This window comes from Clytia hemisphaerica, unplaced genomic scaffold (assembly GCF_902728285.1).
Source record: "Clytia hemisphaerica strain Z4C2 unplaced genomic scaffold, Clytia hemisphaerica genome assembly, whole genome shotgun sequence".
Taxonomy (NCBI): domain Eukaryota; kingdom Metazoa; phylum Cnidaria; class Hydrozoa; order Leptothecata; family Clytiidae; genus Clytia; species Clytia hemisphaerica.
Window position 1 is genome coordinate 282414 of NW_027103640.1, and position 22551 is coordinate 304964.

A 22551-nucleotide genomic window follows, 5' to 3' on the forward strand; every position below is an offset into this window, starting at 1 on the left:
AAATGAAAAAAAAAGGTTTTTCCAAGTTCTTCGAATAAACGCCCCCATCTTTTAAACACCCCCTTAAGTAAACGCACCTCCTAAAAAAGAAAAAATTTAATAAACACCCGAGACAGGAAAGTCGAATCTTTGACACGCTATCAGATTATCTCAAGCTCTCAAAATTATAAAGCCTAAAGATAAACAACAGAAAATGAAGATTTTTAGACCTTAAAACTACCTACGTACTTAGAAAACTTTCATCGTCGTCATATGAGATGATCGGCGATTCAGAAAATTACAAGATAAGAACAATATAAGAAAATAAGGCTTTGATGGCCAAAATATCAGGAACACATTAAGGACGTTTTAAGGCTCTGTGGACACCATATTTCTTAGGAAAATAGACAAAAATACTCAAAAAATGGCAAAAATAAGAACACGTTAAGAACATTTCTAGGCTCAAAACTAAAAAAGTTAAGAACATCCGAAGGCTTTAAAAATGTTGGATGTTTTTATAGAAAAAACGTGTAACTGGCACCCCAACAAAGAAGGGTGAAAAGATTAATTAGCAGACGCAATGAAGAGGAAAGTAGACATTAAAATATGAAAAAATGAACAGCGTACTGTCTCTCCAATAAGTTGTTCAAACGGAGTCATTATTCGACGGGAAATACTCTAATTGAAATCATTCAAATTAATTATTTCACAAATCAAAGCGAAAACAATAATCTATGACGATGAATGTGTCAATTGATGAGAAATGATTTAAAGCTAATCAAAAACTGTCTTCCATTTGACTGAAAAGTTTATATTGTAAACGAAAGTTAAATTCGTTTGTTGTTCCAAAAAGTCACTTAAAATCTAAATTCATTAAATTCAAAGCAACTGAATACAAAATATTTCTGCCTAAGCCAATGAAATAGGGAACAATTCTGAATATTTAATAAATATGATAAATTATTCTAAATGCTAATTTAAGAAATTTGAAAAAAAAAGCAATTTTAAATACCTAATTAAATTGAAAAAAACACATAAAGTTTCCTTCCACTCCAGGTTGCGGAATTTGCTCAGAGTTGGAAATGAGTCTAATACACGTGCAGCGATGAGGCTACAACGCATCCGTTTTACGAACAAATGCGAAATTCTACACAAAGGTGTACTAACGCAATATCTGGCTGTGTATCACTTTAATTGCGTCATCATTTATTGATGAGTTTTATTTTGTTTGGAATATTTTGACTTTATTAATTTTATCTTATTTTTTCCGGGGGTTCTTGCTTGGAAAACATTGGGGAACACAAATGTTTTGCCACCAATAATGGAGGATAAGTAGATTCTTTGATTCACTTTAAGTAAACATTTTACACAGACAGACCGCAATCTCATTAAACTTGAACAACAAAGTTGATATCTCAGGGCATGTACCACTCGTAAACAAAGAAAACGTTATATTCAATCCATCACCCGAAATGTGGCGTAAATCCTACTGCATTAAAGATTTGCTTCTAGCCTTAAATTCCATTGAAGACGATCCTTTCGAGACAATAATAGATCAAAAATTCAAAATTTGAAAAACATCTTCAACCGAGATACTAAATAGGGATACCTAAAAATACTAATGAAATTTACCACATGATTCTTTGTCCAGTATGTCCATCTTGAGTGTGTGTCCGAGTCAAGAAGATGTTCATCGTCAAATAGTTCACTACACCATAAACCAACCCTTCTACCAACAATTCTAACCAGGTCGATGGTCGCAAATTTAAGCGGAAAATCAAATATGGGATGATAAAATAACGGAACTCTAATAACTTCTGTGGAACTAAGACAATAGCTGTGCATGCGAAGAAGACAAGGATCCAGAGGCTTGATCGCCTGTAGGAAAGCTCGTTGATCATGACCAAGGTGGATACTGCGTAAATAGGAATTAGGTAATACTTGACATCGTGGTGATATCCGAATATTTTCTTCCAAATGTAGAAAGTAAAGTGACGGTTATCGGAGATCAGGTATAAATGCTGATAAGTATAATGGTGAACGGCATAAAACATACCAGCACTGAGAACGATTAAGCATAACAAGTTTATAGGTGATGTAATGAAGTTCCAAACCATTTTCAAGGTTTTAAGGATATTCAAATATCTCAATGCAACGAATGATGAAAAACATATGGTGAAAACAGAAAAATATAAAATTTGTGGAAAATTGAGGCAAGCTTCATGCGACGTACGATCGCCGACCACGATTCCGTCGTTTTTGATAACAAATCCTACAAAACCAACCAGCACAAAAACATACGGAACTGCAATCCAAATCGAAGATAAAAGCATTGATAAACATCCTAAAACGGCATCGAATATTTGACGGACCAGAGAGTCGTCTTTGCCCAACTTTCCATTTCGTCTTAAATGGTTTAGGAGTGCACAAATACAACAGAATCCAACCCATACGATATTCGTTTGGCGAAAGAAGATTGCGATGACGCCAAAAGAGGCGGATAACCAGTGGCGGTTCTTCATGCTCCAATAATACGCCATGAGTACAAACAAGGTGGAGCCGACATCAGTGTAATAGAGAAAGGTGAAGAAATACAGAAGCGGGAAGTGAACCACCACCAAAGCGGCACAAGCAACTTTCATCGAGTCCTGAAAAACGAATCATTGGAAAATTATGGAGTGTTCGATAGGGGTGTACTTTATCAGGATCTAAACGGGATTCGGTTCTTCTAAAATTACCGTAAATCCGCTTAAAAATTATACCATATGTCAAACATGGTTAAGGTTTCTGGCGAAATATTTTCGATTCTTTCTTTTACGAGGATTTCAACTCTCTCTATCGCGGTCTTATCTGTTTTTCTTTTCAGCTGCTTTCTTTTTCATTTTTTCTACTCTTCCTTTTCCCTTATTCTTTATTGCGATCTTTTTAACTCTTTCGTTAGAGACCTTTTCGAGTCTTTCGTTCGAGATCTTTTCGAGTCTTTCGTTCGAGATCTTTTTGACTCTTTCGCTCGAGATCTTTTCGACTCATTCGTTCGGGATCTTTTCGACTTTTTCGTTCGAGATCTTTTCGACTCTTTCGTTCGAGAACTTTTCGACTCTTTCGTTCGAGATCTTTTCGACTCTTTCGTTCGAAATTTCTTCAGCATTTCCCTCCAAAATTATTTCGACTACTTTTTCTTTCGGGATCTTTTCAATTCTTTTTTTGGCGATATTTTCTAGCCTTTTGCGATCTTTTCAGCTCTTTCTTTCGCAATCTTTTCAATTTATCTTTCACAATACTATCGACCCTTTTTCCTTCTTTCTTTCGCGACTTTTTCACAAGCCCTAAAATAGATCTCTGAAGCCCTAAGATATTCTAATAATGTCTGATAGAAATTGTCGCGAACGCGATTTGAACATTTAAAGAACATTCTCGAAAAGAGAAGAAACGAAGAAACATTTCGAAATTTCTCGATACGTTGTTTATGACGTAAACTGAGCACGTTTGTACATTACATAAACTGAACTCAGCAATTCTCATTGTACATAAACGAGTTTGGCAAGTTTAAAAGCGCTAACTCATCGGACTTGAACGTGACGTAGAACACGTACTAAATCTTCATTATATTTGAACAATAGGTCTTTTATTTTGCTTTGTTTAGGATTTTCATTATATCAGCAGTTTTTGAAGTAGTATATAAGTAGGGAATATTTCTAGGGTATTTTAGAGTTAAATTTTAGTGATAAAGAAGATATACGCTATTCAAGCAATAAGGAACTCTCAATCAATTTAGGTTCCTAAAACATCGAATCATAGCCGCATTAATTACAGAAATTGATCCAAAATGTAGAAAACCTAAAAGGCTAAATAAGTTAGTAACTAATTTCTTGCAACTTCAAAATTTACCAGATCCTATCAAATCATTTTGGATTTCCTTGCCTTGGATAAATATTCTTTGTGCCTTGCCTTAACTTTCACCAGGGAAGGGTAAAAGGACACAAAAAGACTACGAAGAAGTACAGTGTAAAACAAAATGATGAAAAGTTGAGTACAACAAAATTAAAAAATATACCGTGAGAAAGGGTAACTTGCATCAGTGGAGGCTAACATGCATAGCCCTCAAATGAATGACCTGGCTGGTCATTAAAATACACATACGCAGCTCCGCTCGCAGCTCTACTCTACCATTTTTGTTTCGATTTATTTTCGTATTTTAATGACCAGCCAGGCCTTTCATTTGAGGGCTATGCATGTTAGCCTCCACTGATGCAAGTTACCCTTTTTCACCACGGTATATATTTAAAAATATTACCTGAAATCTCTTTCCATGGTTATATGTTCTGAAAGTTTGATACAAATAGACAAATGTCAAAGCAATAAATATGACATTTGTCAGTCTCAGATCTTTCACATCGCATAAATCTTTGATTTGTAATCCTTGAAGAGTTGCAAAAACTTTCAAATAAATTTGACTGAATATATACAGCCCTGGAAGTGTTGTTATTTTGTTGTCCCAATAAAAATAATTTCCATGACAATAATTTTGAGCTTGCGGTATGTGAAAAATTTCATCCATGTAAGGTCTTGATATAGTTTGACTGAATTCTAAGAAGATTTTGGAAGCTATTGCAATAAAAATTGCAAATGTGATCACGAAACTGGCCGCCATTTTGATACGAATCCTTCGAATGTTTATAAAAGTCGGCAGCCGTAATATTGTTGGCGGATAATTTTCAAAAACAAATATGGCGGCCGAATTTACAGAAATTTCTAGTGTAAATTCTTCTAGATCTGACAGCCCAATTCCAAGTGTCATTGAAAGACTCGGCCAGCTAAGACCATCAAAGGAACTTCTTGAATATTACAGAAAAAAACTTGCTGAATTTGACCAGGAACAAGAGCAGCTGGTATCCAAGCTTGAAGAATACAAATCAACCTTTGAAGAACAGGTATAAAAACTTGTTTCTGTTTTTGTTTTAAAGTTCTAGGTGTTTGCTTCGTTGACATCACTGCTTTTAGTGCTCTTAGATTAAAAGTTAACCAATCATTTTAGGCTCTGATAAATTAAAGATTACCATAAATTGTCTAATGTTGACATCACTCTTTTAATAGTTGTGTCAGTTAGTCACACTAGCTAGCTAGCGTCCCGCCAAAATGCGTATCAAAGATTAATACTGTGAAAGCGCTATATCGTTTACCTGACTCTCATGCAAAAAATGTGCCGCAAAACTTCTAAAGGGATTCATGGAAAAATAACCCAACGCTTTTAAATAAAATTAACGTTCTCAAAAACTATGAGAAATACACCTTTAGTCCGGCGGCGATCCAGGATCACCCTTACAATTAGTAAATATGGGTTTTTATTTTATTTTCCCATTATATGGTCCCTTGGGACCCCAAAACCAGTTTTTGCCAAGCTGGCAAAGCTGGGGAAAATTTTTTATGGGGGCTTGAAGGGGGTAGGGTCATTTTAGCCTGGGGGTCCTTAGAAAGTCGATTTTTGAAGTTCTCATTTAGCTAAAACTGATTGTGCCATCATATAGAGCTTGAAGAGTAGATCTCTAAAATGGGGTCATTTGTCTCATTTAGTGGACTCAGTCCCCCGGAATTGGCAGATACGTCTTCAAAAATGCAATATTTTGTGCTGACGTCAGCATTTTTGAGAAAATTTCCAGCAAAAGATACCACTTTTAACAGATGCGTCTCGAAGAGTACTATCGATTAGAGGGGTCATTTATAGGGTTTCTTAGGCTAGATCATGAGATATTAGAGTTTGAAATTTTGCTGACTCTGCAGAAAAGGGCAAAAAACGTTGAAAAACGCTGAGTCAGCAAAATTTCAAACTAAAATATCTTATGATCTAGCCTAAGAAACCCTATAAATGACCCCTCTAATCGATAGCACTCTTCGAGACGCATCTGTTAAAAGTGGTATCTTTTGCTGGAAATTTTCTCAAAAATGCTGACGTCAGCACAAAATATTGCATTTTTGAAGACGTATCGGCCAATTCCGGGGGACTGAGCCCACTAAATGAGACAAATGACCCCATTTCGGAGATCTACTCTTCAAGCTCTATCTGATGGCACAATCAGTTTTAGCTAAATGAGAACTTCAAAAATCGACTTTATAAGGACCCCCAGGCTAAAATGACCCTACCCCCTTCAAGCCCCCATAAAAAATTTTCCCCAGCTTTGCCAGCTTGGCAAAAACCGGTTTTGGGGTCCCAAGGGACCATATAATGAGAAAATAAAATAAAAACCCATATTTACTACTTGTAAGGGTTGATGCAAAAAAGCCCTTTTCGCCGCCGGACTACTTTCCCATAGCCATAATTTAAATTTCTCAGAAATGGCCCGGGAAAATGTGCGCTCCACCGTTGTGTATAAAATTGTTTGGGAGGTAAAAAACCCGTTTTTGCCTGCGAGGGGTTAGGGAAAGTGGGATTTGAGCCTCTAACTTTTGACAGCGATCTTCTTTTGGCCAGGCCCAATTGATAGCTTGGTTCGTGTCCTCCGACCGACTCTAAATTTTTCAGAAAAAGTGTTTCACTTTGAGTCGGAAAAATCAAAAAAAAATTACCTCCTTTTCACATGATAACTACTATCTCTGCGGTTTTTTTTTTAACTGACTACTTTGATTCTGCTATAAACAACATCCACTTCACGCACAGAAAATGTCCCGGTGTAACCCGTACTTAAAAACAAATATTAAGCACCTAAAAGCGGAGACTCACAGCTGTATTCCTTTAAGCACACGCCGCGAACGCATTAATCTCCAACTAGAAGTTATCTTGCGATCGCGGTGCGTACCTTTGTGGATCCAGGCTTTAGGCTATTTCTTTACATTCGTGTATGGATTCTAGGATTGCACGATTGCTAGAGGAATTTCAAAAATTGAGGTTTTTGGTGGGAAAATGAAGAAAAGGTTCCAATTTTAGCTACCGACCGACCGACCGACCCATTTTTCAAAGCTTCTAGGACACGAACCAAACAATCAATTGGGCCTGGCCTTTGGCAAAATATTTTCAGGGTGGTATAATATCGTGAATAGACAGTGCGTCACAAACCCCCATATAAACAAAACTCAACATTCTCACAAAAGTTGTCTTTTTGATTTCCCAAACATTCGTCTAAAGCGTTCACTTCCACAATAATTTATGTAAATTGCAATTTCGGTCAGTCCACAGTCGGCTTCAACATATACACGTGATTTTATTTACGTGACCGAAGTGTCTACAAAAACAATCCGGGGGTAAGTGGGGCGAAGCAACACAGCAGATTATTTGTAAAGTAAAGAAATATTTTTTGACATTGACAATCAAATATAATATATCAGTGAGGCTGGAACTTCAATTTTTGAGGATTACGATTTTACCAGTTTTTTAGCGATTTTTGCCTCGCTAACTCAAATCTCGCAACCTCTTTACCTTAAGGAAGATTCAAATTAGAGTTTTTCAGCATTCCGAAAAAAACGCATAGCAGAAATTTTTTCATCTTCACAGGATCGATTCTCAACAACAAAATACATCTTTTGGTCTTTGGGTTTGTTTCTGACGTTTTTCCTTCAAAGAATATCAATCACTTTCCTTTTCCCCTTGAGCGTGCGAGAAAAAAATGATTAGCTCGCGTTTTCGCGCGGGTGAATAAAGATGAGGTGGCAATCTTGCACTGAGGGTGCTACTTAATTTCCGCCCTATTTTGCGCCCACGATAGTATGGTCCAAAGACGGGGGTACTCTAAATGATAAACTATGTCGTTTTGTAAGTATTTATTTTCTGAGAGATACGAATAGTATATCAAATATTATAAGCTTATTTATTCAAGTATTTTTGAGCGCAAATTTAAATATGTGGTTGAATAAAATACAAATGATAACAGTTCTGTTTATTCCTTAAACCCCCGGGAAAAGTTTTTTTGCCGACTTAGCTATTTTACAAATCTCAGAAAAGAACTCCCATAGGAATTCCGATACCTAACCCGATTGGTTAATTTCGGAACGGCTGAAAGAAAGTCATAATGGCAGATAATTTTAAAAGTTTCTGAGGAAATGTGTGTAATTTATCAATGTTGATGGCTTGTTGATTCTTTAAAGAAAAAAGATAACAGGTATAGCTTTTTCTAATCCTGGAATATGGAGGTTCCAGCTACACTGTATATTATATTATATTTTCTTAATTCAAAAATCAAAAATTCATATTTCATTCGCGAAAACTAAAACTAAAATAATAATGAATTAATATTACATACTAAGACGCAACCGTTTTTTACTCTCGTTTAATTTCCGATCTCCGGAACGTGCAAAATGCCCGTCCACCCAATATCCACCCAATCAGCTTAAATTCACTTTAATATTAATAGCCGTAGTCTGTATGTCAGTTTGTTTTTTGTTGGTTTGTTGGTTTGTTTTTTGTGTGTCACTTTCGTTTTCGCACGCAATGTTTTGTTCTTTTAAAAGATGACTTTTGCTTCTTGCTCCACAAATGTGTTAAATCAGATTCGCGCCGTTTTATAAAGACTTTGTTTTGATTGATAGATTAGACTTTTTCTTTTTTTTTCTTTCTTTTCTTTTGTTTTATTGCTTTTATGTTTTCGAATGTAATTAACGACCTTATTTGATTTGAGACATTCGAATTCTTTTCAAAACAAAAGAAAATCTTTTAAACAGAATCTGTTAAAGAAAAGAACAAATATAAAATAAAACATATAAGAATCACAAGACAAGTTTGTTAGAACAACAGCAACATTAAAAATACATTCAAAAGGCGGTAAAAACTAGAGTTCTTTTTTCGTAGAAAGGGACCTTTAAACATCAATGTCGATACATTATTTTGCTGTAAATCTAAGTCATTGCAGTCATTGTTGAATTTGAAAAGTTATCGAAGTTATGACGAAGTTATTTTATAAAAAGTAACATAAAATTGGGCTATCACGCTTTTTTGTCTGCGTGTCCTGGCTGCCTTCCGGGGGGGGGGGGGAACTATAGTTGCGAGCTGACTTTCGGCCCTGTCCCTCGGACCCTTAGCAGAATAAAGAGGATAAGAAACAAGGGAAATTGTGTAAATTTTAATTCACTTTTCACTGGGGGCAAAAACTTGAAATTTTCCCAAACTGCCATGTTTCAAAAAAGGTACCCTTAAGGCCGGCACATACCCATACCCTTCTCTTGCCTAAGTACCCCCCCCCCCCCCCGGCCTGCCTTTTTTCGACGAATCGCGTGTCATGTCTATTATTTCACTCCGCTTATCTTGACATCAAAGTTTTCCTAAACATGAAGAACTACGGCAAATATAACGCGAACGAAGCGAGAAAAAAAATATAATTGCAGAGCCGTCTCGGACGTCGCTGGTGGCCGGTATGGTGTAATATGGAAATGACGCCCTTTTTCTGCTTTCTGATCATTTTTGCCACAAAAATCTTTTTAAAAATATGGTTAAAAGATACGTCACCCGGGAGGGATAGAGTCAAACTTTGAAGAGAATTCTTCTCTTTAATTTTGATCTCATCGTGTTTTAAAAGCCACCTTCCCAACATCCAAAGGACTTTAAATGCGTTCAGCAAACAGCTAAACCAGCGTGCGACGCCGGGTACCGGCTAGTTCACTTTAATTGTCCTTTGACTTTCAAAAAATAGTATTTAAAAATTATGAATTTATGATAATTACAAAAAACAAAAAGTTTTATACTTCATCAGTGAAATATTCAATAAATTTCAATTTCAAGTTTCAATTTTCAGTGGGCGTTTTTCTAGGGCTTCGTTTATCGCACAATTTTTGCGTCACGCAAACTTTCTCGGCCGCTCGTAATAATTATGCATTGCCAAATTTGGTTCTCCATTGTCAAGTCAGGATCGATGGTGACGTCACCTAAGCATAAAAAAGAAAGGATTTTGTCAGTTTTATGCATATATTAATTTGCGAGATATTCTATTTGCCGGGCGAGCGCACTTTTTGTAGACTAGTCGGAATGCTTTTTTTTACTCGCAGGATTGATGGTAACTTTTCATCTTCGTTATTTTTAAAATGAAGCACAACCGAAAAAAAATGAAACTTCAGAAAGTTGCGTATTTCCAGTGAGTAAACGATTCTGACAATTAACAAAATTAATGATGATGATTTTTTTTCGGTCAGGCAAATGCCTCGTATTGGGGGTTCTAGTCTTGACCCCTAAGCCTACGTGAGATTGAAGCGTTTGGGTAAACGAGACAAAACTCCAAAAAAGCTGGTGTTTTGAAGCGCTTCCGTGCAATCGAAATGTCGCTGTTTGTGACGCACTGATAGATTGAACATACTAAAATTTGAGGGGATTTTGTTCGACAGAACTTAAGAAAAGCTCAAAAAACGAACTTTCCCTAAGGGAACGCAGACAAAAACGGGTTTGTTTACCTCCAGAGACCAAATAGTGGAGAGCATCAAAATAATGCGCGCCCATTAGTTTTACGAATTACGGGAAAGGTGTATTACCTAAAATTTGAGCCATAGATGAAATAATTTGAGCCAACCAACCCAACCTTGAGAACTAATTTGAAGATCAACTTCCCAAGAAAAAGATCTACGGAGGAGACGGAGCCCACCTAGATCCGGATAGGGTACTTCCCGGAAATTTTGCCTGACCTCAAACACGTTGACCAATTTACATGTGCGGAATTGTTTTTACTTTAGCGTATAAACTAGGCCTTAAAAATCAAAGTGCTGTCTCAGGAATTGAATGACAAATTTTGGTTGGTTGATTTTGGCTGCTGCACGTTTTATTTTGTTTCAAATTTTCAAGTTTTAATTAATTGTCTTGCGAACTTGATTCAGGTAACTCTCATCCTTGTTGTTGCAAATACATCCTGTAGATGACTGATGTTGTTGTTTCTGAAAGCTAGATTTCCTAGTGTGACTAACTGTTTGTGGGAGAGAGAGAGAACAACAACAACCCTGCCGCCCGACACATCAGACAGTCCGGTGCCAAAAAGTATCCCTCCGCCACACTGAAAACCTTTTGTCCGGTGTTAGCCTGGTGTAAATTTTTTCAAACTCTGGAAACGGGACAGGTGTGTTTCAACATCATGACGACCTCTGCAGTGGCGTGGTGGGAAAATTTCTCTGGGGTGGCCAAGGCAAATATGGCGCCCTTTTTAAAGATTTTTTGTTTTTGGCGCCCCTCTCTATACGCTCATTACGAACACAAAAAAGTGAGTGTGTGAGCGAAGCGAGCCAGAAAATTTTGAGTTTTTGAGGTGATGAGGGGCGCCATTTTGGATAATTATGGTACACAGGATCACAAACAGCAAGCTTTGATGACAAATGTTGAATAGATAGGGTTACACAAAAAAAATTGCTTCTCACATTCCTTACAACAAAAGGATGTGTATAACATAACTTCACCCCCTGGCCGTAGGGAGTGGGCTAAAAGGTCTCGGAAAAACTAGTAGAAGTCTTTGGCAAGGGGCCACCTACTGAGCTAAGGGGGTCTAATTTTTTACAAACTGAAATGGCGGCTAAATTCTGATTTATTGCATTTTTTCAAAATTTGTGTGTTTACAAAACTTTCTTTATTCATGATATACAACATTGCAATGTCTCCCACGGACCCAACAGCTGATTGGCTGAAAGTGACATAAAATGAGTCAATACGTCATTTTTAACTAATCAGCTGTTGGGTATGTGGAAGACATTGCAATGTTGTATATCATGAATAAAGAAAGTTTTGTAAACACACAAATTTTGAAAAAATGCAATAAATCAGAATTTAGCCGCCATTTCAGTTTGTAAAAAATTAGACCCCCTTAGCTCAGTAGGTGGCCCCTTGCCAAAGACTTCTACTAGTTTTTCCGAGACCTTTTAGCCCACTCCCTACGGCCAGGGGGTGAAGTTATGTTATACACATCCTTTTGTTGTAAGGAATGTGAGAAGCAATTTTTTTTGTGTAACCCTATCTATTCAACATTTGTCATCAAAGCTTGCTGTTTGTGATCCTGTGTACCATAATTATCCTTTTTCAATAAAATCTTTAGGCAGACGTGGCTTTTTAGAGACATCCTTTGTAACAAAACAAATTATAGGGATGTTGGTAGTCTATTCTAAGGTCAGACTACTAGTCCCCTTAAAACCCGTTTTCCCAAACTGTGGTTTACATGAATTTTCTTGTCAATCTCTTGTCCTCTGCATTTAATAATAGTTTTGACACTCTTTGAGATTTCAAAGGAAAATCAATCAATCATTGACAATGATCTTTTTTTCTATTTCACAGCACAAACTTCGTCGAGAAGTACGTCAGCGTGAAGATGACATCTCAGAACTTCAAAAAGCACTCAGTGACATGCAAGTGTTTCTCTTTCAAGAACGAGAAAACGTTTTAAGGTTGTACGCTGAGAACGATCGATTGAAAATCCAGGAGTTAGATGATCGAAAGAAAATTCAACATTTGTTGTCGCTAAGCTCACCAGATGATAACGAAATCACCTATTTCGTGAAAGGTATGGCACTTTGATTTGTATTTTAAACCACAGGTAAACGCTTGAAACTATATTTCCTGGTCATTTTTAAATCTCATTTAGACAAAGACATCTACTTAATTTTTAAACTCTATTCATCTTCCCCTTCGATTTGCCTGTACACACTTTATAAACCTTTGCGTTACATCTGGTTACACTTATGAACATTTGCGTTGAAGCAGAATGAAAGTAGAATGTTCTTTTGAGTTTATTTGGGTCAAACGACGTCAAATGTCTATTATTACATTACACTGGCCCTGTTATCTTGTTTGTTCATCATCGAGCATTGTTCAATATCATTTCATGGTGTAAAAGCGACACAAGCCAGTATCATATCATATATATTAAGTCTCTTTATTATAGGTCTAGTCTAAAAATATAGAACAAGATCGTTACACATGCACACTACTTGTACATGGGTCAAATGGGATATATCCTAAAAAAAAAACTGCTGTGAACCGATATGCGGGCAGTCTGTGTAACTGTAAGAAATGAAATGTGTATGGCCGTCATGGCGACTAGTCCTCCTCAGCAAATCGTACTGGGGCTCTCCGTGGTCTCGTTGACCTACGAACAAAATCGTGTCTGATTGGTTGAACGTCCTCGTGTTGTGGAACAGGGTTGGCGACTTCACCATCTCGTTGGAGGAGCACTTGTTGTGGTGGAGTTGGTTCCTCGAAGTCCCATTGCTTCTGCGTGTTTCTGTTATCCTCATCGGCGTGTTCTTGTTGTTGTCGTTGATTCTCAGGTTTCTTGTATATTTTCCATTTCTGCGCGTCTCTTGTGATGGTTCGATCTGGTCGTGCTGCTGTGATTTGGTGTCCATTAATTGAGATGACTTCATATGGTGATGGGTCGAAGGGTGGTTTGGATTTGGTGCTCTTTTGTTTCAGGAGGACAGTGTCCCCAAGCTGGATGTTGTGATGCTTGACGTAAGGCTTGTTGTCTTTGTAGTGGGATTGTTTCATCTTCTGCGCGATCTCCTTTTCTCTTGCTTCGGTGATGTCTTTTCTGCTGGCTGTTTCATCTTGCTGTGGTAGACGTGAGTGGAATTTTCTGCCAAACAGGAGCTCTGCCGGTGCCTTTCCGGTTGTTGGGTGTGGTGTGGCGCGGTACATCTGTAGAGTCTTGTTCAGCGCTGCTTTGGGATCATTCTTTTCGACGATGGCTGTGTGCCAGACTTTCTTGCAAATTTTCATGAAGGCTTCCGCAAGGCCATTTGCTTCCGGATCATCCGCGCTGAGCGTTGGTTCGTGACGAATGCCTGCCCACTTGAAATATTCTTGGAGTTGGTGGTGTTCTTTTCCATTGAAAGGTGGGCCGTTGTCCGTTTTCAACCGTTTGCAATAACCGTGTCTTGTGAATATGTCATCAAACGCCTGGATGTTGTGTTCTGATCCTGTCCCTTTTACGACTGCCACTTCTGGATATCTTGACAGTTCGTCTATCACCACCAGTAGGTATATGCCGTCTGCTGTTGGTCCCCAGTGGTCGGCTGAAAGTTTCTGCCAAGGTTCCTCCGGAGGTGTGGAAGGTGTGTTGGGGTCACGATGCTTCGTCTCTGTTGAGTCTTGTATGGCCTTGTCCATCAATGGGAACCACAATCTTGACCGCATGTATCGTTTCATCATGGTCTCTCCTGGGTGTCCTTCGTGTGCTATGCCAATGAGATTCAAACGGAGGTTGCGTTGTCCTGGTTGCATGGGCGTGTCTGGGACATAGATTTGACCCCCTCTCATGATGACGCCATTTTCGACCGATAGTTCTTTGTAGATTCTGTTGTTGACTTCTGATCCAGATGGCGGCTCTGATCTGCCTTTTGAGATGTCTTCCATGAGTTGTTGGTAGTGCGGATCACTTTGAGCAGCCTGTCTGATGGTGTCGATGTCAATCGCCGGTGTTGTGTTGTTGAGGTTGATTTTCCGTACTAGAATGGTTGTTCCAATATCGAAGCCTAGGTCGTCTTGTTCCATTTCTGTGAGGTGGGATATCGGGTTCGGGTGTCTGCTACCATAGTCACATGGCATTTCTTTCCCCTTCAGGTAGCGCAGATTGAATTGGAGATCTTGAACCCGGTCTCTGTGGTTGCTGATTTTGCGGGATGCTGGTTTCTGTCGATTGTTGTAGATTGGAATGAGAGGTTCATGGTCTGTCCATGCTGTGAATTGGCTTCCGACAACGTAGTAGCGAAACTAGCGAAACTGCTCCATTGCGAAACAGAGACCAAGACTTTCTCTTTCAATTGGGCTGTATCGTTGTTCAACATCGGTTAGAGCTCTGCTGTTGTGGTCTATCGGAACCCACATGCCTTCTCCCCTCTCCTGGTAGATGCTTGCTTGGATTCCTACCTCTGATGAGTCCGACACCACATGAGTCTTTTCATTGGGATCGTACGCTTGTAGAGTCGCTGGATCGTCCAGGATTTGCATCAGCGTCTGGTATGCAGTTTCCTCTTCTTCCTGCCAGCGGAATTTCTCCCCCTTCTTCAACAATTTGCGAAGCGGTGCGGTAGTGTCTTCATATGTTGTGTGTAGTTTGTTGTCGAATGTGAACTTCGCATTGTACTGGCAAGCCATCAACAAAGAGCGAACATCCTCTGTGTTTTCAGGTCTGCCACCGTCTTTGATGTTTTGAATCTTCTTTGGGTCCGCTGTCACGCCATTGGAATGGGACGTCCGACCAAACCATTTGATTCTTGTCTGTCCGAACGTCGATTTGGACGGTTTGAGGATTGTACCATTCTCTTTACAACGATCCAGGAATGCTGCGAGGTTTTTGTAATGTTCCTTATAGTCTCTTCCGTAGACTAGGATGTTGTCATGCAATGTAGTGACGCCATGGAGGCCAGCAAATGCTTTCCGTATCTCGTTGTGGAAGACACCGCTTGAGGCTGTGGGTCCAAAATACAGCCTCTCCATTCAATGGAGGCCCTCGTGTGTTTGAAAGATGCTCTTGTCTTTAGATTCTTTGTCTAGCTGAAGTTGATGGTAACCCCAGCCCATGTCCATTTCACTGAAAATCTTCGCTTCCTTCAGGTCGTGGCGGATCTCCTGTGGTGTTTGGACGTGGAATCGAGTACGCTTCATTCCCGCATTGCGTGGTGTGTTGTCTATGTTCATCCTGATTTGACCATTGCTTTTATCTGTTATCACCACGTTCATCACGCAGTCATAGCTTTCTCGTGGGTCCACATCCGTTATCACTCCCTGTGTTCTCAGAAATTCAAGGAGTTTGCTGACTTCGCCTTGATAGTGGATTGGGACGTTGCGAAATAGTGGTTGCTTTGGCTCGAATTCTTCTTCAGGGTGGCCACACATGCTGGAAAAACTGGAAAACCTGGAAAAACTGGAAAAATGGCCTTTTTCTGAAAACTAGCTGGAAAAACTGGAAATAGGTACATTTTCCAAACAGGAAAGCTGGAAAAACTGGAAAAACTTTTTTGAAATTTTAATTTTAACTTTATGTCAGGAATTGGTTAGAATTATTGTGATTATACATATTAATTTTCATAAGATGTTATCTAGCTAGTATGAGTTTACCCATTTTCAGTTTAGTCCATCAGACGTTCTTTTGTCAAAGCATAGATCTCTATGATCGATTTGAAAGAAATTTCTTTTGAAAATCTAGAAGTATCAGTGGATACTCCTTAAAACCTACAAAGATGCACTATGGGCTCTCTTAGCCACCAAACTTAAGCACTCGATTTTGAAAACAACCGTACGTTCGGCCAAAAATCAGGTCTCGGACCCTTACAGTGCAGGAAAAATTTAGCTGAATTCGAACCTGATAGTGCAATTTTTCGAAATTTTTTGCCCTTTTCAGGGCAAAATTTTTTGAAATTTCCCAAATTTTACCTCAAAATTTGGTATTTTCTCAAATTTTACACCCTTACACCCTTACAGTACACTTGCTCACAAATCAACTCTTACAGTGCACTTTCAAAACTCCAAAATACCTACCCTTAAGGGCCGCACGACCGGTGGGTGATTTACTGGAGTGTGCCCCCCCCCCCGGGTAAAATACCTAATTTCGAGAATTTCAATTATCGCAAAGTGTTATAAAATTCAAAGTTATCTAAATTTTATCAAGATTCCCTTCAAAAAGTTAAGTTTTTTGGACCGAGAAATTACACAATTGAATTTAAGGTCATAAAACCTGTACTTTTTTGGTACCTATACTTATAGAAGGTATGAAAAAAATAATTTTCTTCTTCATGGTTAAACCCCAAACAAATCTTATAAGGCCCTCAAAGTTCTAATTTAGGTTTTAAGGTGTATTTTGATTTTAACGTACAGTTTTAAAAATATTTAGGTCCCAATAATCTAATTGCAACATTAGTTACTTTGGAGACCTGTGAAAGACCTATGAGACCTAAGGACTATTTCATAAAAAGTTATTGGAGAAAAACTATTTTGTAGGAACCACAGACAGCGTACTTTAAACTCAAAAAGTTTCAGCCTGAAATTCCACCTACATTTTCAGATAGAAGGTTTTTTGTAGGTTTTGAGGGGTATCCGCTGGTAATTATTTTGCACTTACAGCTGGAAAAAAGTACAGATTTTTGGGTGAAGGCTGGAAAAAGGTACATTTTCCAGCTGAAAATACCTGGAAAAAAGGATGTTTTTGACCAGAAAAGCTGGATTTTTCATCTTAAATAAGCGTGGCCACCCTGTTCTTCATAGTCGAGGTGGATGGGCTTCGTTCTGATGCATCCAATTTTGTTGTCGTCGAAGACTAGACCTCGGTATCCGTCGACGAGTTTCAGTATCTTTTCGATTTCTGTTGGGTCTGCTTCGTTGCTGTCAGGACGTGTTTCGACTTGTATCCCAAGGTTATCTCTGATGAGTTGGGGAATCCTCTTGATTGCACTTGTGTCTTGTTTTCGGGGGCTCTTTCCTTCCTTGTTGAAGGTGATGAATCCTAGGTGTTCTGCGTCGTTGTCTCCGAGTAGCGGTTCTGGTTGAAAACCGTCCACAACATATACTTTGCTATTGATCTTGCTTCCTTTGGCGTTCTCGATCACAGTGTGAACCATTCCGGTGATGTTGAGATTGTTTGAAGATCCCCATGCCCTGAGTATGATGTCCGGCTCTTCCAGGGGCCCCATGGCGCTGCTGTAGTGTTCAGGTGTGATGATGGTGTGCTGGCTACCTGTGTCTGCGAAGAGGGTGTGTTTTGTGCCGCCTATCTTGACATCGACCCATTTGTCTGCTGGCTTAGTCACCTTCTTTATGGCAGTGAGTGTAGTAGGTTCTTGGTTCGAGTCATTTCGCTTCAATGTTGTAAAGTAATCTGCGTTGATTCTTTTGACCGTCTTCTTTCCAGGACAAATTGGAGTTCTGGCAAAATGGTTCTTCCCACCACATGTGAAGCATTCTTTACCATTTGCTGGGCATCTCCCTGACTGATGGCTGGAGTGGCATCGGTTGCATGATCCTTTGTGTCTGTTGCTATGCTTCCCTGCCTTTTTGAGCTTCATTACTTTCAGGGTTTCAATCATCTCGTCTATCTCCTCTTGTGACATATTATCTTGATTCATTTCGTGTCGAACACGTTTGACATGTGTTGTCTTGTCCAGGCTGTGGGCGTCGTCTCGGCCTGCTTCTCGTGCTTGGCCCCATCTGGAAAGTTTCTCTAGGTTTGGATCCTCCGCAAGCGCCTTCTCTCTCAGGCTGACATCATTCATGCCGAATATGGCAGCATCCTTTATAGCTTCCTCTGTGGTGTAAGGTTTCTTGTCAAAGTTCAGGACTTCGCCTTCTTTTCGAGATCTAGAAGGAAGTCACCCCACGTTCGTGTTCCTTGTTTGGTCCCCAGAAGCTGGTGCATGGCCATTGTTCGATTGACCATACGTCTCAGATAGTAACGTAGCCGTTCAATAGTCTGCATGTAGGTGGGTGCAGCTTCTGCGTTTGCTTCTGCACCTTCCCCATTTGCTTGTGCACCTTCTTCGTTTGCTCTGGCTCCTGTGTTGAGGTGTGATCTCTCTGCACGGATCAACTCAACCATCTCTGGTCCTCCCCAAGTTTTCAGGAGGATGATCTTTTCTTTGTCCTCTGTTACACCAATGTAGTCCATCCTGTTTTCTGCATCATCAAGCCATTCGTTAAGTAGAATGAGCTTCTGCATTTTGTCAGTGCCTAGGCTGCATTGTCGTATCGGCCCAAGTGCGGATGGATCATTCTTTGGTGGTGTTGCAGCTGCCGCAGTAGGAGCTGCTTGCTGTAGCTGACCGCCAGTGATAGCTGCCATAAGTGTCTGGAATTGTTCAGGACTGAAATTCATCTTGAACTGCGTTGTTTGTCTTAGACAGGAAAAGGAACGGTCTTACCTACAACGACCAGGGCACACCTGGTGTGATGAAAGTTTCAGTAAGACTATGACGTGTCTTCTTTTCCTTGATCACGTGTCTTGTGAAGTCGTCTCCTGTGCTATGTTGGCAGCGTCTTGATTCAGTGATTGATCAGTCAAATAGAGTATGGTAATAAAGTAAGGAATGGTCCTACCTCGAAGGTCCAGGGCAAACCTGGTATGACTGAGCTTTTGGTAAGACGTCCAAGTCTTTCTTCTGGATCAAGTCTGTCAGTGTGTTGTGTCTGTGTCCAGTTTCAGCTAGTGGTCTTGTGTGTATCACTATGTGTATCTTGTTTTAATAATCTCTTCGTTGCCAGTGTAAAAGCGACATAAGCCAGTATCATATCATATATATTAAGTCTCTTTATTATAGGTCTAGTCTTAAAATATAGAACAAGATCGTTACACATGGCAATGATTTTTATGGCTTTTAAAAAGTTTTCTATAACTTTTATAAAAAACTAGATGCTTTTAGACCATTTTAAAACCAAGTATTGCTTCATTATACAGATCATCCTGTCACAGTGGTCCAAAAACATGACACCAAAAAGGCTGTCCGAAATTCCACTCGTCCGCAATCACCGATTCTCGGACATCGTGATCGTATTGGGCTTTCCGATCGCGGTCCTGGCGGTCATCGGTTCACGAAAAACCAGAAAGAGGTTGCAAAAAAGGAGAAAAAGAAAACAGTACAAGTTGTAGAGAAAGATCGTGAATGTTTATTACTGCAGATACAAGCATTACAGGCACAACTGGAAGAGAAAGTAAAATTCACGAATGACCACGTGGCCACTTTAGAAGAAGACCGGCAAGTAAAAACAGACGAATATGAAGCTCAACGACAGAAAGACACCGAGAAAATACAAATACTGAACGATAAATTGAAAAATACACAAACAATACTTTACGACAGTACTAAAGATTTCTTGGAACTGAAATATGAGAATCGTTTGAAGGAGAGGAAATGGATGGGTGAGAGGGATAAGATTCTCCAAGAGATGGATTATCTAAAAGATCAGATTGATTTGAAAAACCATGATGTTGAAATGCAGGTATCTATCCATTGTCTTTTAACCATTTTTTTCTACAGTAGCAGATATCTTTTTAGAAATTTTTGATAAATGAAACTTTAAAGGAATCATAACTACTGAAGAAAAATCATTTTGAACAAATGTTTCGACAAAAAAAAACTGGAATTGATTCCTTAGCATTGTTTCGGAAGTAATCTCGACCGCGGTCGAAAGATGATGATGATGACATTAGCTACCCTCGGCTCTTGAATTAATTTTAAACAGTATTTTTTCTGCTTCTTTTAGCTTCCTATGCACGTTAATGCTGGTACTCAGATGTCGCAACAACACCAAGAAGGTCAAAGTCCAGCTCCTGTCCGATTGACGTCACAAATGGTTATCAAACAATTACGATCTAACCTCGAACAAACACAAAACATGGCAGAAATGTATCGCGAACAGGTAAGATGAAGCACATTTTCTGAAGGAAATTGGAGACTTGCCTTCTCTTTGATATGCTAAACAAAGTACCTTCGTAATATCATCCCTCCTGTTATTGGGCTTTTTTTTTGGTAATTCTGCCAAAGTTGTTGGAAAATCTTTAGGTAGAAGGGATTTTTCTAGGCAATTTTTTATGTCCGTATACCGGCCAAAATACTCACAAAATAAATGAGATTTTTTCTAGCGAAATTAACCTTTTTTGATGTTTATGAGCAACAATAACTAATTATCATCTACATATTCAAGAGTTTTTGGGTGCTTCGCCCTCTGAACACCCACAAGACCCCCAGCTTCATCAATGCACAGCTTTGCTGAGCAAGTTCCCTTTCAGGCATATTATAAATTCAATCTAAGTTTACAAAGACGGCTCCAGCTCAAAGTGTGCTTAGAAAGATCTCTGGGTAGGGAACTAAATGAGTGTTCCATGCATAAATATGATAGCGATCTCAATCACAACTAATGAGAGATCATCCAAATATTATTTCAAACAATTTCTCTACTACATCATAATGATTTTCAAGCAGCCTTTCGGGAGAAGCTAGTAAATATCCTCGTGGCAATGTCCCCAGATGAAGAACAATAAAACAATAAGCACAAACCTATGGTTACCAAGAATGGGTTTTTCCAGAAGAAAACCCCCTGTTGAGGAGGTCCATCCCTCTGTGGCTGGAAATGCTGTAACCGCCAGCAATTTCAGGTTTAAACCCCTCTGGAATTCTGAATTTTAGTAGGATTTATAAAGCTACCCCCATGGAATTCCAGTTATTTTAGACAGATTTTTGTATCTCCCTATGGAATTCCGCCACATATCAAACCTTACCCCTTGGAACGGAAATGAACCTCCTCAACAGGGGGTATACGTTTTTTTTCGGGGAAGCCCAATAAGTTCGGAACAAGTTGAGGGTTTTTATTAAAACCATTGAAAATCTTTGTCTTTCAAGGTGATTGGCCTGGAAGACGAGTTAGCCCGTATTCGGGAGGAGAATGACGTCGGCAAAGATGTTTACAAGGAGAAAATGGAGAAGTTGGGGAAACGTTTGCACGTCATGAAACAACGGTATGATTCCCTTGAGAAAAGACGAACACTGGAAGTTGAAGGGTTCAAAAATGACATCAAAATATTGCGTGGACGTTTGAAAGATGTGGAGAAACAACTTTTCAAGGTTTGTTGTTGTCTATATTTTACATCTTAATTCTTTCCTATGATTGTACTAAAGTTTTGAATTTTCGGTTTTGGGTTCAGGACTGCAGTTACCACTTTTCAAAGTTTATTTAACAAAGCTGGTAACTTTAAATTATTAAAATTTTAATATTATATGTTTAAAATACCACTTTTAAGGGTTAAATTCTGTATTGGATACTTGTGAAGTTCTTTCTGCGGTTTACTTTCAAAATTCTAGCATCTAGACTAAATTTAAAAGAGACAATGGGTATGTTAAGATAGACTGGGATATATTCGTAGTAATTTATACATGAACTGACATTTCCAACTGTTATCTCATTACACTTGTATTATCATATAACACGTATTATAAACGACTCCAGTCAAATGCAACGTTAATAATCTCTTTTGTTCTTTAGGTGACGGTGAACATCGGCGAGCAATTTGATTGGGAGATATTACAGAACGTCCATAAGACAGCCAACCGGTCAAAGAAATTGACGTCAGATTTGCACGGACTTAAAAGTAAAGTTTATGAAATGGAGAGGGAACTTAGACATCTTTAGTATGTGAGTGAGGGCGGGTGTTTCTTTGGAATGGTTCACATACCAAAGTGTACTAGAAGGTATTGGACTATGGACGCTAACAAATCCAGCTTGTTAATCTCAAATTTTATAAGGATGAAACTTCATCATGAAAGACCTTAAAAATTTCAAAACGAAATATTTTTAATTTTTTAATTTTTTAATTCTTAGCATTTCTTGTGATATAATACCGGGGCAAAAAGTCTTTTGAGGGTGTCCCGCTGGTCAAGGTACCTTTTTCACCTCTTTGGAGTCCCATTCAGAGTTCTATTTTCCAGTTGACGTAGTACCCCCAGGTTATAACAGCTATTTGATAAAGTGACAGATATTAGGGAATCGAAAGTTTGGGTCTGAAATGATTTGGTTCCTTGAATATTTTCTTTTGTAAAATTGTACGATATATCAGGCAGAGTATTATTTGTCATTGTAAATATACAAATTAAAATGGTAAAAAAGGTAAGAAATAAAGCTATGACAAAAAGTGAAATTTAGAGTTTCATTTC

General features: G+C 38.8%; 2 protein-coding genes across 2 annotated transcripts; one reads left to right on the forward strand and one right to left on the reverse strand.

The window, feature by feature from the left end:
- Positions 1-1557: 1557 nt before the first annotated feature.
- LOC136802858 (dol-P-Glc:Glc(2)Man(9)GlcNAc(2)-PP-Dol alpha-1,2-glucosyltransferase-like) lies at positions 1558-4630 on the reverse strand. The gene is made up of 2 exons (XM_067059619.1): positions 4274-4630; positions 1558-2627 (listed from the first exon to the last, which is right to left on the reverse strand). Exons 1-2 carry the CDS (start codon positions 4628-4630, stop codon positions 1608-1610), a joined length of 1377 nt encoding a protein of 458 aa, XP_066915720.1. The 3' UTR covers positions 1558-1607.
- Positions 4631-4671: 41 nt separating this feature from the next.
- LOC136802856 (coiled-coil domain-containing protein 77-like) lies at positions 4672-22535 on the forward strand. The gene is made up of 6 exons (XM_067059616.1): positions 4672-4910; positions 12194-12419; positions 19302-19843; positions 20108-20263; positions 21244-21465; positions 21884-22535. The coding sequence occupies exons 1-6, from the start codon at positions 4707-4709 to the stop codon at positions 22028-22030; spliced, it is 1497 nt and encodes a 498-aa protein (XP_066915717.1). The 5' UTR covers positions 4672-4706; the 3' UTR covers positions 22031-22535.
- Positions 22536-22551: the final 16 nt, after the last annotated feature.

What these genes read in the sequence shown, in the direction of transcription:
- LOC136802858 (XM_067059619.1), bottom strand. Translation starts at nt 4,630, where the DNA reads ATGGCGGCCAGTTTCGTGATCACATTTGCAATTTTTATTGCAATAGCT. An exon ending in ACCATGGAAAGAGATTTCAG is followed by an intron (nt 2,628 to 4,273) that starts GTAATATTTTTA and finishes TTCGTTTTTCAG; the next exon opens with GACTCGATGAAAGTTGCTTG.
- LOC136802856 (XM_067059616.1), top strand. Translation starts at nt 4,707, where the DNA reads ATGGCGGCCGAATTTACAGAAATTTCTAGTGTAAATTCTTCTAGATCT. An exon ending in CAGAAATGTATCGCGAACAG is followed by an intron (nt 20,264 to 21,243) that starts GTAAGATGAAGC and finishes TTGTCTTTCAAG; the next exon opens with GTGATTGGCCTGGAAGACGA. An exon ending in TGGAGAAACAACTTTTCAAG is followed by an intron (nt 21,466 to 21,883) that starts GTTTGTTGTTGT and finishes TTTGTTCTTTAG; the next exon opens with GTGACGGTGAACATCGGCGA.